This window comes from Hippocampus zosterae, chromosome 12, assembly GCF_025434085.1.
Source record: "Hippocampus zosterae strain Florida chromosome 12, ASM2543408v3, whole genome shotgun sequence".
Classification (NCBI taxonomy): Eukaryota; Metazoa; Chordata; class Actinopteri; order Syngnathiformes; family Syngnathidae; genus Hippocampus; species Hippocampus zosterae.
Window position 1 is genome coordinate 17083097 of NC_067462.1, and position 12032 is coordinate 17095128.

General features: G+C 44.7%; 1 protein-coding gene across 18 annotated transcripts in view; it reads left to right on the top strand.

Moving 5' to 3' along the window:
• The first annotated feature begins 344 nt into the window (after nt 1-344).
• The window catches only part of caska (calcium/calmodulin-dependent serine protein kinase a), a 122154-nt gene continuing 110466 nt past the window's right edge, over nt 345-12032 (top strand). For 6 of the 18 annotated variants that reach the window (XM_052081754.1, XM_052081753.1, XM_052081750.1 and 3 more), the window contains exon 1: nt 346-1109. In XM_052081754.1, the coding sequence (XP_051937714.1) occupies nt 1051-1109 (59 nt within the window). In that variant the 5' untranslated portion in view covers nt 346-1050. Of the gene's footprint in view, nt 1110-1163; nt 1168-12032 lie in introns of those variants that run through there. The other 12 variants (XM_052081752.1, XM_052081758.1, XM_052081757.1 and 9 more) reach the window with 4 other exon arrangements.

A 12032-nucleotide genomic window follows, 5' to 3' on the forward strand; every position in this document is an offset into this window, starting at 1 on the left:
AGACACGGGGAGAACTTGCAAACTCCACACAGAGAGGCCGGAGCTGCAATCGAACCCGGGACCTCTGCACTGTGAGGTCAATTTGCTAACCACTGGACTACCGGGCCGCCCAATCCGTGAAATACATTTTATATATTTATTTTTGACACCATATATGAAAATATACAAATCATAAGACTCGAAACGAGGATTTACTTTTTTTTAAAGGTGAGGTTGTTTCCACGCATTCGACACCACTCGGACTACCCTGCCCAATGAAAAAGACCTGAGGAAACTGCGGCTATGCCGGCTTGTCGCGCCGCCATGTTGGCTCTAACTGTGTCAGTCGCCCTCAAGGAACTCTGGGAATCCTCCCTGCGCCAACATGGAAGACGGTGGGGAGCAGTTTCACAACCACTTTTGTTGTGGGCGGAGCTTGGCTTTTTGGATCTCTCAGTGGAGCTGAACGAAAGACATTGATCAGGAGAAGAAAACACGCAACCGTAGAAGTGGAGAGTGAAGTAAAGCCCGACGTGAGCGGACGAAACCCTTTTGGAATATTCCCCTACAATTTAAGATTCTCAAAAGAGGAGAAGCGACGGTGTGCAGCCAAGTCCCGGCGGGCACGAAGGTTGACAATCGGCGGCTTCTCGGGATGTGAAGCTCATCGTAAACCCACCTGGACGCATATTAAAGTGGACGTGAGCAGCACGCTGGACTGACTGTAAGGCTGAGGCGAGAATCGTTTGCTTTCTCACACCGGAGGGTGCCATCGGGAAAACTGGGAAAGGCGGGGCCGGACTAGTGTGGTGGTCTCCCACACCGGGATTACCGAGCTCCCCCTGCGCCGCTTCGTACCCAACAACGCAGCGGAATTATAGAGGGGGAGCCGGGGGTGGTCGGGGAGCTTTCACGGACGTTATCTACCGACGACACCGCCGTTGTTGGGCGCGGACGACGTTTGTCAGTCATTCCTGTCAACGGTCACCTGGTCGTGGCCCTTTTCTCTCCGTGTTTGGAGTCTAACCCAGTATTACTTGGGATTTGCACCTTCACGGTGAAACTGGGACTATGGCGGACGACGACATTCTCTTCGAAGATGTGTACGAGCTCTGCGAAGTGATCGGGAAGTAAGTGTTTGCATTACCGCTGTTAATCCTGCATTTCGCTCTGCGAGATGATCGGGAAGTGTTTGCATTACCGCTCTTATTCACGCATTTCGCCTTTCCAATTAGCGAGCGCGCCCATATAGCGCTCATATTGTAATGTGCTCGCTTTTAATGTGGCGTCATTGTGGCTGAATCAATAGAAGCCTCCCTGATGTGTATGATCCCTTAATCCCTCCCTTGTCGACCTCCGAACTCGCTTGTAAGAGTGCAGTGCATGTATGAGACACGCATACACACCAACAAGAAATGTCACGGAAAACAGTTGTTGCATTCCCACTTTTATTGCCAACGCGTGTTTAGGACCTATTACGTTTGCACCAGTGCACAACGTGATTCTAGTTGGTAACTTTCTACACTGATGAAACCACGCGCGTCCTCACAGACAGACACACAGACACTTACGCACGCGCGCACACACGCACACACACACACACACGCACGCTATCCTGAGTCACGCACGCCGCACACATCTGGTCCTGTTTAGGGAGTGACGGTTCAGGTTCATCTCTGCCTGTTCCTTGCAATAACATTCATCCCGAATGTGTGTACTTTTTTTTACCATGAGATGAGCCGAACATTAACACTGCAACTGACTCAAGATGTACAACACATTCTACGTACACGTTCATAGAATGGAGGGAACGAAAGTCGAGACGTTGCAGTTTTCCCGTCTTGTGAGGTGGCATCACAGCTGTACGGAGGCAGGATGGCGCCTGTATGTAAGGGAATGCTGGAAAGGCGGGACAGAAGTGTGAAGTTTCACTTCTCCAGCCCTGGTGTGTTGAAAGCAAAGACGGCTATCAAAGGCTTGATTTGCACAGTCGGTTGAATTCCGATTTTAATGCCTACAGCAGGGGTTTCCAACCTTTCTTGAGCAAAAACATGTTTCATTTCAGAAAAGCTCTCACAATACACCACAAAAGTGTCATAAAAAGTGGACACTCGAGATAAAGAAAGTACAGTTACAGTATTTCATTCTGCCCAACACTGGTCTGCATAGATCAACAAAGATGCATTATTTGTCGTAAATAAATCATTTCCCGAGTAAAGTGTTATGACGCACTGGCCTCTAATTTTCTGAGACTCTCTCTTTCCCAGTACATTTCAAATAACACATCAGATATGACTGTATTTACATTCGCGGAACAGATGACACAACCCGCATGTGTAGATGTCCACATTTCACATAAGAGATGACACAAGGGTCTAGACCAGTAGTTCTTATCCTTGTTATAGGTGCTGAATCCAATGAGTTCCTATGCACGTTCACCGAACCCTTCATAGTGAAAAATAAAAATGTGATTTTATTTATTTATTTATACAAATTCAAGACATTAAAACACATTTATTAAAAAAAGGAAATAGAATTACATGGCCCACGTATATATTTTTTAAAATTGTATGATGTACTATCACGACAGTCACACGTTGACTACTAAGCGAACTAAATTTCCCACAGCATTGATTAGACAAGCAATGTAATGTGATCATCTGCAGCCAGTGATGGCCAAGCGGGCATGTCATAACTAATTGAAATCTTGAGATTAGGTTTGAGGAACAAAAAAAAAGAAACGTGGCCAGCAACATTATGGCCAGGAGACGAGCCGTCAGCAGTCTAGAATTGCAGCTTGTGATCAGAACTCGGACTCCGTTCATACCACCTAAAAAAAAAAATCTGGCCATACAAAATCCTGAAAACACCAAGAAACCAAAGGGTGTGTCCATGGCAGAGGCTTCGTCAAACTCTTGAGACCGATTCAATGAACCCTTAGGTTAAGAACCAGGTTAAGAACCACTGGTCAAGACAGAGCTGTGACAAGACCGAGGTAATCATCCATCAATCCACTTATTTGTGTTCAATGGGGATCTATAGCCTATCCCAACTGAGTTTAGGTTAATGGCAGACTACACCCAAGAGTGATCACAAGTGAAGACTGATCAAAAGGCACATATAGAGGCAGACCACCATTTACACTCATTCACACTATCACTGAGTGGGAACTGAACCCATGCTGCCTGCACCAAAGTCAGGCCAGTATACGACACCATCAGGGAATGTGGGAGGAAACCGGAGTGCTTGGAAAAAACCCATGCAGGCATGGGGAGAACATGCAAACTCCATACAGGAAGGTCGGAGTCGGAATCGAACCCTGCACCTCTGCATTGTGAGGCCGACACGCTAACCAGTCGGACCCCCCCCCCCCCCCCCCCGCCCTCGCTTTGAGTCAACAATAATAAATATGTTAAGATGTCAACTACTGTTTAGTTGGCCAAGGCTGAGTCTTTTCTGTCGTTGATTTCAAGGATCGTAACCCCGCCGCTGAACAAAACAGGGTTGTGAAAAATGTTGTCCATTACAGCTGTCTTTGGACAGTTGTACAACAAATGTACGACAAATGTAGAATAAAATAAAATAACACAGTGAACCACCGAGAAATGGACGAATTAGGAATAATAAATACACCGTATAATGTAAACATTATGTTTAATTGATCGTACACACGGCATTAACATCATTGCTACATGCAAATGGAACTGATCAAAAGATGAGACGATTGATTGCTACTTTCACCCGGTGGCTGCCGGATAGTAATTAGCGACTAAACTGCGAAGGTTTACTGTACGTAAGCAAGCTGTGCAAACTCTGCAGCGTTTTTCATGCTTTCCACTGTATCACTTGGGTGCTACTTGTTCAGATTATTCAATGAGTTTCTTGTATTGCCTTGTTTTTGACAACATATCGTGCGCTACAGCTTCCTCCTCCAAGTCTCTTTGGAGATCCCGCTAGGGGAGGAACTAACTTCTCTTGTCAAAATACCTTCATCTTTGGAAGTCATGGCTGCCCATCAGCTGTGAGTGTCAATCTGTACATTTTGTAATTATTACTTTCTGTTTACTGCTTCTTCTTTCGTTTATTGGCAGATTCTGTTTATTTAATCTCCACTGCTGCAATGTTCTTAGAATTGCGCATGCAATTAACTTTAAACATTTCCTCGCTGCTGTGCTGATGCCACGGGGATGACTAATAACCCAAACTGGTTATAATCGGCTGTGTTTAGTTTTTGACGGCCCATCCTCTCCAGGCATTTATTCTCTTTCACATCCGTTGCGCTCACCCTTTTTGTTTTGCAAAATAAGCTTCAGTACCTGCGTTACACCGAGGGAAGTAGCAGCTGATAACACAGCGTTTCATGAGTCAGCCGAGGAATGAAAGACTCGTCGAGGGAGACGCTTGCTTTGTATTTGTAGACAACAGAGGCGCTTGAATGAGCGCAGGAACAGAGTCTGTCCTGCTTCGAGCGACACACAAATAAGCGAACGTCATTGCGAATGATGCCCTGCTTTGGGTGCGCACAAAGCTAACAGTCAGTCAGTTAAAGCCTGGGTGACTGCTTGCGGGTCTTCTTGAGATGCTTGCCAGGCTGATAAGACCTGCGCTGCATGTTTTGGCAAGCCTGAAAATTATGTCTTAAACACACACCAGTGGCGAGCCAAAAAGATCTCAGAAGCACCTTTTGTGGTGGAGGTTTTGGACGTGTGCGCCACCAGAGCTCACGTGGGCCAGCCCAAACACTCAAATATGAGCCCGGTTGTACAAACACACATCCAAGTTCTCTTGGTAATTAAAGTGAATTATAGCCTCTAATATCCATCCATCTATTTTCCGAACCGCTTGATCCTCACTAGGGTCGCGGGGGGTGCTGGAGCCTATGCCAGCCGTCTTCGGGCAGTAGGCGAGGGACACCCTGAATCAGTTGCCAGCCAATTGCAGGGCACACAGAGACTAACAACCATCCACGCCCACACTCACACCGAGGGACAATTTAGAGCACCCAATCAGCCTGCCATGCATGTTTTTGGAATGTGGTAGGAAACCTGAGCACCCGGAGAAAACCCACGCAGGCCCGGGGAGAACATGCAAACTCCACACAGGGAGGCCGGAGCTGGAATCGAACCCTGTACCTCTGCACTGTGAAGCCGACGTGCTAACCACTGGACTACCGGGCCGCCCTAGCTTCCAATAAGGCTGCTCAATTATGAAAAAAAAAATATATAATGAAAATAACATTTGACATCACAAGTATTCAAACATTTACGGAACAGTCATTTATGGTGTTTTTGTTACAAAGCAAAAAAAAAAAGTCTAAGCATAAAAAATATGAAAACTAATCAATTTCTTTGAAACACTATAATTATGAGCCTATAGGACCCAGCAAAATGGATACAATTAGTTATTTTAAAATTAAAATGGTGAAGATGTATAAATTCAAGCATGGGTTCCTTGTAAAACAAACAGTACATTTGCACTTACAATACAGATACACATATTAATTGCCACAGCACTATTTTGTAACAGTCATCCATCCATTTTCAACACTGTTTATCCTGAAGAGGGTCGACCAAACTGAGCAAACCCGAATACACCACTTGACTCCTCTCGGCTTCCTTACACGAGGAAGTGACGCAGGCTTCCTCGTGTAGCGTTCATTGTGATTTACGCAAATCTGAATGTTTTTGTTATTTCTGCAGAGTGTTTTAGACCCTAATCACGGGCTGATAAAATATTTTCGGATTTTGGGCAAATCACTTTTCAAACAGTCTTCTGGAACGGATTATGGTCGAAAATCGAGGTATGACATATATATATATCTTATATATATATATTGCGCGTCGTCCCGCACGCGGTCTGTCCTTCCATCTGTCCCTTTTCAAAATGTACCTACTTCACCGCGCCGCTGCGCGCCGCCACTGCGCCGCTCAGGCAGTGGCTCACTACGATCGCGCGGGCATCTTAGCGAAAAAATGTTGTCTACCCACAAGCATTGCAATGAAATTGTTAGTTATTTAGTAGAGCTAAACATCTCTTTATTTTCGCGATAAGCAATGAAGATGAACAAAAAGTTGAACCAAGCAACAACACTTTTGTGGGCCGAAGGCCCACCTTACCAGCCTTTCGCAGGAACTAGCTGATGAGCCGCCCGGAGGGCGGCGAACTACCACCTTACCAGCCTTCCGCAGGAACGAGCTTATGAGCCGCCCGGAGGGCGGCGAACCAGCTAGTATATATATATTCATTGGAGCCTTCTACGTCGGTTGGACAACAACAGATGACATACTCAGAGAATCTCTCAGACAATGGGGAACAGAAGATGATGCGCTTGAAGAGGGACCATTATGGGAGGACAAGCACCTACACCGGACCATAAAAGAATTGGCTGATCTCAAGAAGTCCAAAAAATTGCTCAAGAGGGCCAGCCTGAAGGACAGCACAGAGGCACTCATCCTGGCTGCTCAGGAGCAGGCCCTGAGCACCAGAGCCATTGAGGACCAGATATACCACACCAGACAAGACCCAAAGTGTAGGTTGTGCAAAGAGGCATCTGAGACGATCCAACACATAACTGCAGGGTGTAAGATGCTGGCAGGGAAAGCCTACATGGAACGCCATAACCAGGTGGCTGGCATAGTCTACCGAAACATCTGTGCGGAGTATGGACTGGAAACCCCAAGGTCAAAATGGGAAACACCTCCGAAGGTGGTGGAGAATGACAGAGCAAAGATCCTGTGGGACTTCCAGATCCAGACTGACAAGATGGTAATGGCGAATCAACCAGATATCGTGATAATAGATAAAGGGCAGAGGAAAGCCGTTGTAGTGGATGTGGCGGTCCCAAGTGATGGAAACATCAGAAAGAAGGAACACGAGAAACTCGAGAAATACCAAGGGCTCAGAGAGGAGCTGGAGAGAGCCTGGAAGGTAAAGGTGACAGTCGTGCCTGTGGTGGTCGCAGCACTTGGGGCAGTGACTTTATTGTTTAATTCTGACAAATATTTTACAGTGCTAGCACTAAAATGTAGAACAAAAAACACATCTCTTAAAAATATTACAAATTTATAAATACCAGACTTGGGCCCTATTCACAAAAATCACTCACATATTGGCTCTTAACATACAAACACATATCTTTAGTGGCATTGTAATGGAATGGCTGTTTGGGAAAATATATTTTTTAGGAATATTGCCCTATGAATAGTCAGCCTCTCTTATAACGCTGGTTTCTCAACACTGAAAAATTGAGTAACGCTCTCTGTGAGGCGTTATAATTGCGAGCTGTCAGGAAATGGAGGGCCCTCCATGTCCCAATGTCTTTTTAGTCACCAGTTAAATAAATTGTGTGGGATGGTTGTCTTTTAAATGGACTTTGCGGTTTGCTGTGTTGCAATTTTGGTCATACAAATGTGACATGCCACCCTTTTCATGCTATCGGGTGTTCATCTGGTGTGTGTGTGTGTGTGTGAGAGAGCAAGAGGAGAATATTGCAAGAGTTGCACTGACGTGACTGCTGATTTATTTCAACAATTAAGGCACACTTTTATTCAGCATTTGAATGACACGCACAAACTAGCATTCATTCACACATTTTTTCGCGGGTTCAACAGACAAGGCTCGCAAAAAATGGTTCATTGTGCATTGAAAACACCCTACCGATTGAGTTCGGATTTGCTTCCTGATTTCTTTTTTTTAATTGACACTGTATTGAGCACAATTTCTATTGATATTGATCATGTGTCTATTGTGATATACAGCCATACCTCAGTTTTCGACTATAGTCCGTTCCAGAAGGCTGTTCGAAAACCAATTTGTTCGAAAACCGAAACCACGCTCTTTAAAAAAAAAAATCTTTATTGAACACGTCTGCTCACAATGGAACACTACACATCTTCGTCTACCCGAGGAAGCGTCACTTCCTCATTTAAGGAATGCGAGAGGAGTCAAGTGGCGCATTCGAGTGCGCTCAGTTTCGTCGAGAACCGAATGTTCGGTCGTAATCCGAGGCATAAAAAACTCGCCATATTTGGTCGAAAAACGATTTGGTCGAGAACAGAGACGTTCAAAAACCGAGGTTGGACTATATATTGACTTTGAATTTTCGCCCAGCCCAGGCATACCTTATAAAGTGCTTGTAAAAACGTTTTTTCAGAGCTGGTGTAGGAATGGAACAAATGCTTAAAAGTTGGTGACCCAGACAAGAAAACCAAAGGCTCTAGCGAGAACCGGAGCAAGTAAATAGAGATGTGAAGGCTACACAAGACAAGAATGAAATCAGTCAATTTTGGTTGGCCAATGCATCAGAGTCAGTGACGAGATCTGGAGAATTTATGGTTGCCGAGGAGGAAGGCGGTCCATTACCCTGAGAAACAGTCCATTCCTCTGGGCCATGCTGTCTTCAGGCCCTTTCTCCAAAATAAAAGCATAATGTAGGGGCCAAATATTCATCTCTATTCCATAATCTCTGTTTAATAAAACATGGGTCTTGGAGGTGATAAGTGGCAACAATAATTCCTGTGCAAGCGATCCAGGTGCAATTCGAATGCATTTGCGACAATGTTGACGCCAGCAGCCAGTTATCCATTAAATGATTACAAGGCCAACATCTGTCTCCACATGCTTGCTAATGGAGCCAAGATAGCCATCGCAATGCACACACTGAAGATTTAGCAGCAGACGGCTGTCCTATATTGTACTATATTCCGAAATATAAATATAAAATATTGAGTTGAGTATAGGGCGGCCCGGTAGCCCAGTGGTTAGCACGTCGGCTTCACAGTGCAGAGGTACCGGGTTCGATTCCAGCTCCGGCCTCCCTGTGTGGAGTTTGCATGTTCTCCCCGGGCCTGCGTGGGTTTTCTCCGGGTACTCCGGTTTCCTCCCACATTCCAAAAACATGCATTGCAGGCTGATTGAACACTCTAAAATTGTCCCTAGGTGTGAGTGTGAGCGTGGATGGTTGTTCGTCTCTGTGTGCCCTGCGATTGGCTGGCAACTGATTCAGGGTGTCCCCCGCCTACTGCCCGAAGACAGCTGGGATAGGCTCCAGCACCCCCCGTGACCCTAGTGAGGATCAAGCGGTTTGGAAAATGGATGGATGGAGTTGAGTATATTGCTGCAGAGATGATTTACTCTATGAGTAGCACAAGGAATTTCCCCTCATTTGCGTCCTGCCTGGCGTTGAAGTAAGTTTTACAGAGCTTGGATGTCATTATGTACAGTCAGTCTTTAGATTGGAATCATCATATCATGATGCAGCATTTATGTAGTACAGTCATACCTCGGTGTTCGACCATAATCCGTTCCAGAAGGCTGTTTGAAAACCGATTTGTTCGAAAACCGAAACCACGCTCTTTTAAAAAAACAAATCTTTATTAAACACGTCTATCCACAGTGGAACGCTACACGAGGAGGCGTCACATCCTCGTCTACCCGAGGAAGCGTCACTTCCTCGTGTAAGGAAGGCGAGTGGAGTCAAGTGACGCATTCAAGTGCGCTGAGTTGGTTCGAGAACCGAAATTCGGTCGTCATCCGAGGCATAAAAAACTTGAAATTTTGGGTCGAAAACCGATTTGGTTGAGAACAGAGACGTTCAAAAACCAAGGTTTGACTGTAATCAGTATCTCGGTACAGTGCACTCCGCTTAATAGAACACCATTGGGCCGAAGCGCTTCTGTTCTACTAAGCGGAGTTTCTATTAACCGGAGACACTTTATTAGGTACACCTTCAGACACGTCGACGACCAAGTTATGCACGCAGAAAAACCCCTGCTGACGAGTTAGAAGAGATATTTCGACTGTGGACGTCCATATCTTTAATCAAACAACAAAACAACAACTTTAATCAACTTCAGTCAAACATCTCAAATCACGAGAAAAATTTCGTTACTTTTGTCTGGAAACAGGAGTCCGTAATTTTGCGGTTGACTTCCCTCTCAATGCGCTGGATAAGAGGGAAGTCCTGGAAACCGCGGGCGTACCTTCTGAGAATCCGGCAATGCATCGTATCGTCTGAGGATGTCCTTCTTATCCGCAGGTGATAGCCCTCGTCTCTTGAATGAAGTTGAAGCCATTGTGACGTGCGTGTGTCTATGTGTGGAGTGACGCGTGCTACCTGTTACTGTATACGGCTAGAACTACCGCGTTTTCTCGCGATAGTGGTACAGTATCGCGATAGCTACACTTCGAAAACCACTAGTTTACAATGTTCATTGCTTACGGCCTGTTCTATTAAGCGGAGATCTGTTCTACTAAGCGGAGTATCTTTATAGGAAATTGCATTAGGCAAATCCATTCCAGAGCCTTTTGCTCTATTAAGCGGATTACTCTATTAACCGGTGTTCTATTAAGCGTAGTGCACTGTATTAAAAAACCAAAAAGTCACAATCGCTATCTCATGGAAACGGATCATCCATCCAGGCTTCATTTGTGCCACGCCACAACAGAAAAGAGGAGGGGCTTCTCCTCATTTGACAGAAAAAAAGTAGAAACATCGCTAGTCAATGAGGAGACCTGTGGTTGGGCTAAAACCTTGGCTAATGCTAAATGCTATTGCTTTATTTATTTTTCCACAGCTGTAAATAAGGACTTATCCACTTATCAGATCACTCAATTTTCTCACTCGCCATTCTCCAAGACTGCTCCTTTTTGGCTCGGTCCCAGCATTGGAAGCTGGCTGTGTAGTAAAGCACAGGGTGCCCTCAGACTGCAATGATTAATTGGTCCTTTTTTTTTTTTTTTTTGGGCGGGGAGGGGAGCTGTGTTTGTGTGCTGTGTATGTGATTGGCAGTCACGCCATTTATGTCTTCCAGTTCAAATTTACCAAATTGAGCTAATATGTCCCCCCCGCATCGTGTCAATCATGCCACCCGGCAACTGCATTGACTTTATATTACTCTTCAGCACTGATGGTAATGCAGAAAGGTGATCATTTAAGATAAGATAAGATAACCTTTATTCGTCCCACAATGGGGAAATTTACAGCCTCCAGCAGCAAGAATGTATGTGGAAAGAAGAAAGGAGAAAGAGAAAAAAAAAACGACAAACATCTTCCAATTAAATACAATATGAACACAAATGGATAAAAATTATTATTATTATTATGATTGTTATTTTTTATTCATCAGCCTGACAGCAGTCGGTAGGAACGAGCGTCGGTATCTCTCCTTCTTGCAGCGCGGGTGTAACAGTCTCTGGCTGAAGGAGCTACCAAGTGCTGTCAGGGCGGGCTGGAGGGGGTGGGAGGGACTGGCCATCATAGCTTTTAGCTTTGTTAGCATCCTTCTGTTGCCCACCTCCTCCAGAGTGTCAAGGGAGCAACCCAGGACAGAACTGGCCTTCCTGACCAGTCGCTCCAGTCTCTTTCTGTCCCGGTTGATATGCACTACTGAAATACAAAGTTTTCTCAAATTACTTTTACACAATAGGTTATTATTAATAATTGATTTTCATCTATGAGAAGACACTGATCATGTGATTTGAACCCCGAACCTAAGAACTTTGAGGCAGACACACAAGCCACTCCTCTACTGTGCTCTGAATGGAAACAGTACTCGAGAAAACGAAGTGATTTCAATAAATAACCATAATTTCACAAGAATATTGTAAGTCAGATCACAAGTCATTATAGTAACTAGTAACTAAGGATGTGCCAATGTGGCAGCCATGTTGGGGAGGTTGACGTCAAGGACAGGGCATTGAAATTGAGTCGTAATATCCTAATTTCACAACTGATTTTCATGAGAATTACTTTTTTTGTAATGCAAAAGGGTGTGCTATCATTTATCTAACTTTTGAAAAAAGGTTGTTTTTCTTGTTGTACACACACACATAAACCTTTGACCCTCCTAGTTTAGTGTCACTGTTGACACACAGCTCAAAAGGAGCACAATGTATCTAAAAGTTGATTGACAGGTTAATCGATGATTGACATTTTCTGCAGGCTCTGGACTTGTACAATAAGAAAAAGGAATCATGCTCGGAAATTAGTTTGAATAAAATCTCAAGTCAAAGTAACTCATGTCCCACTCATCATCATGAATCCACATTAAGAG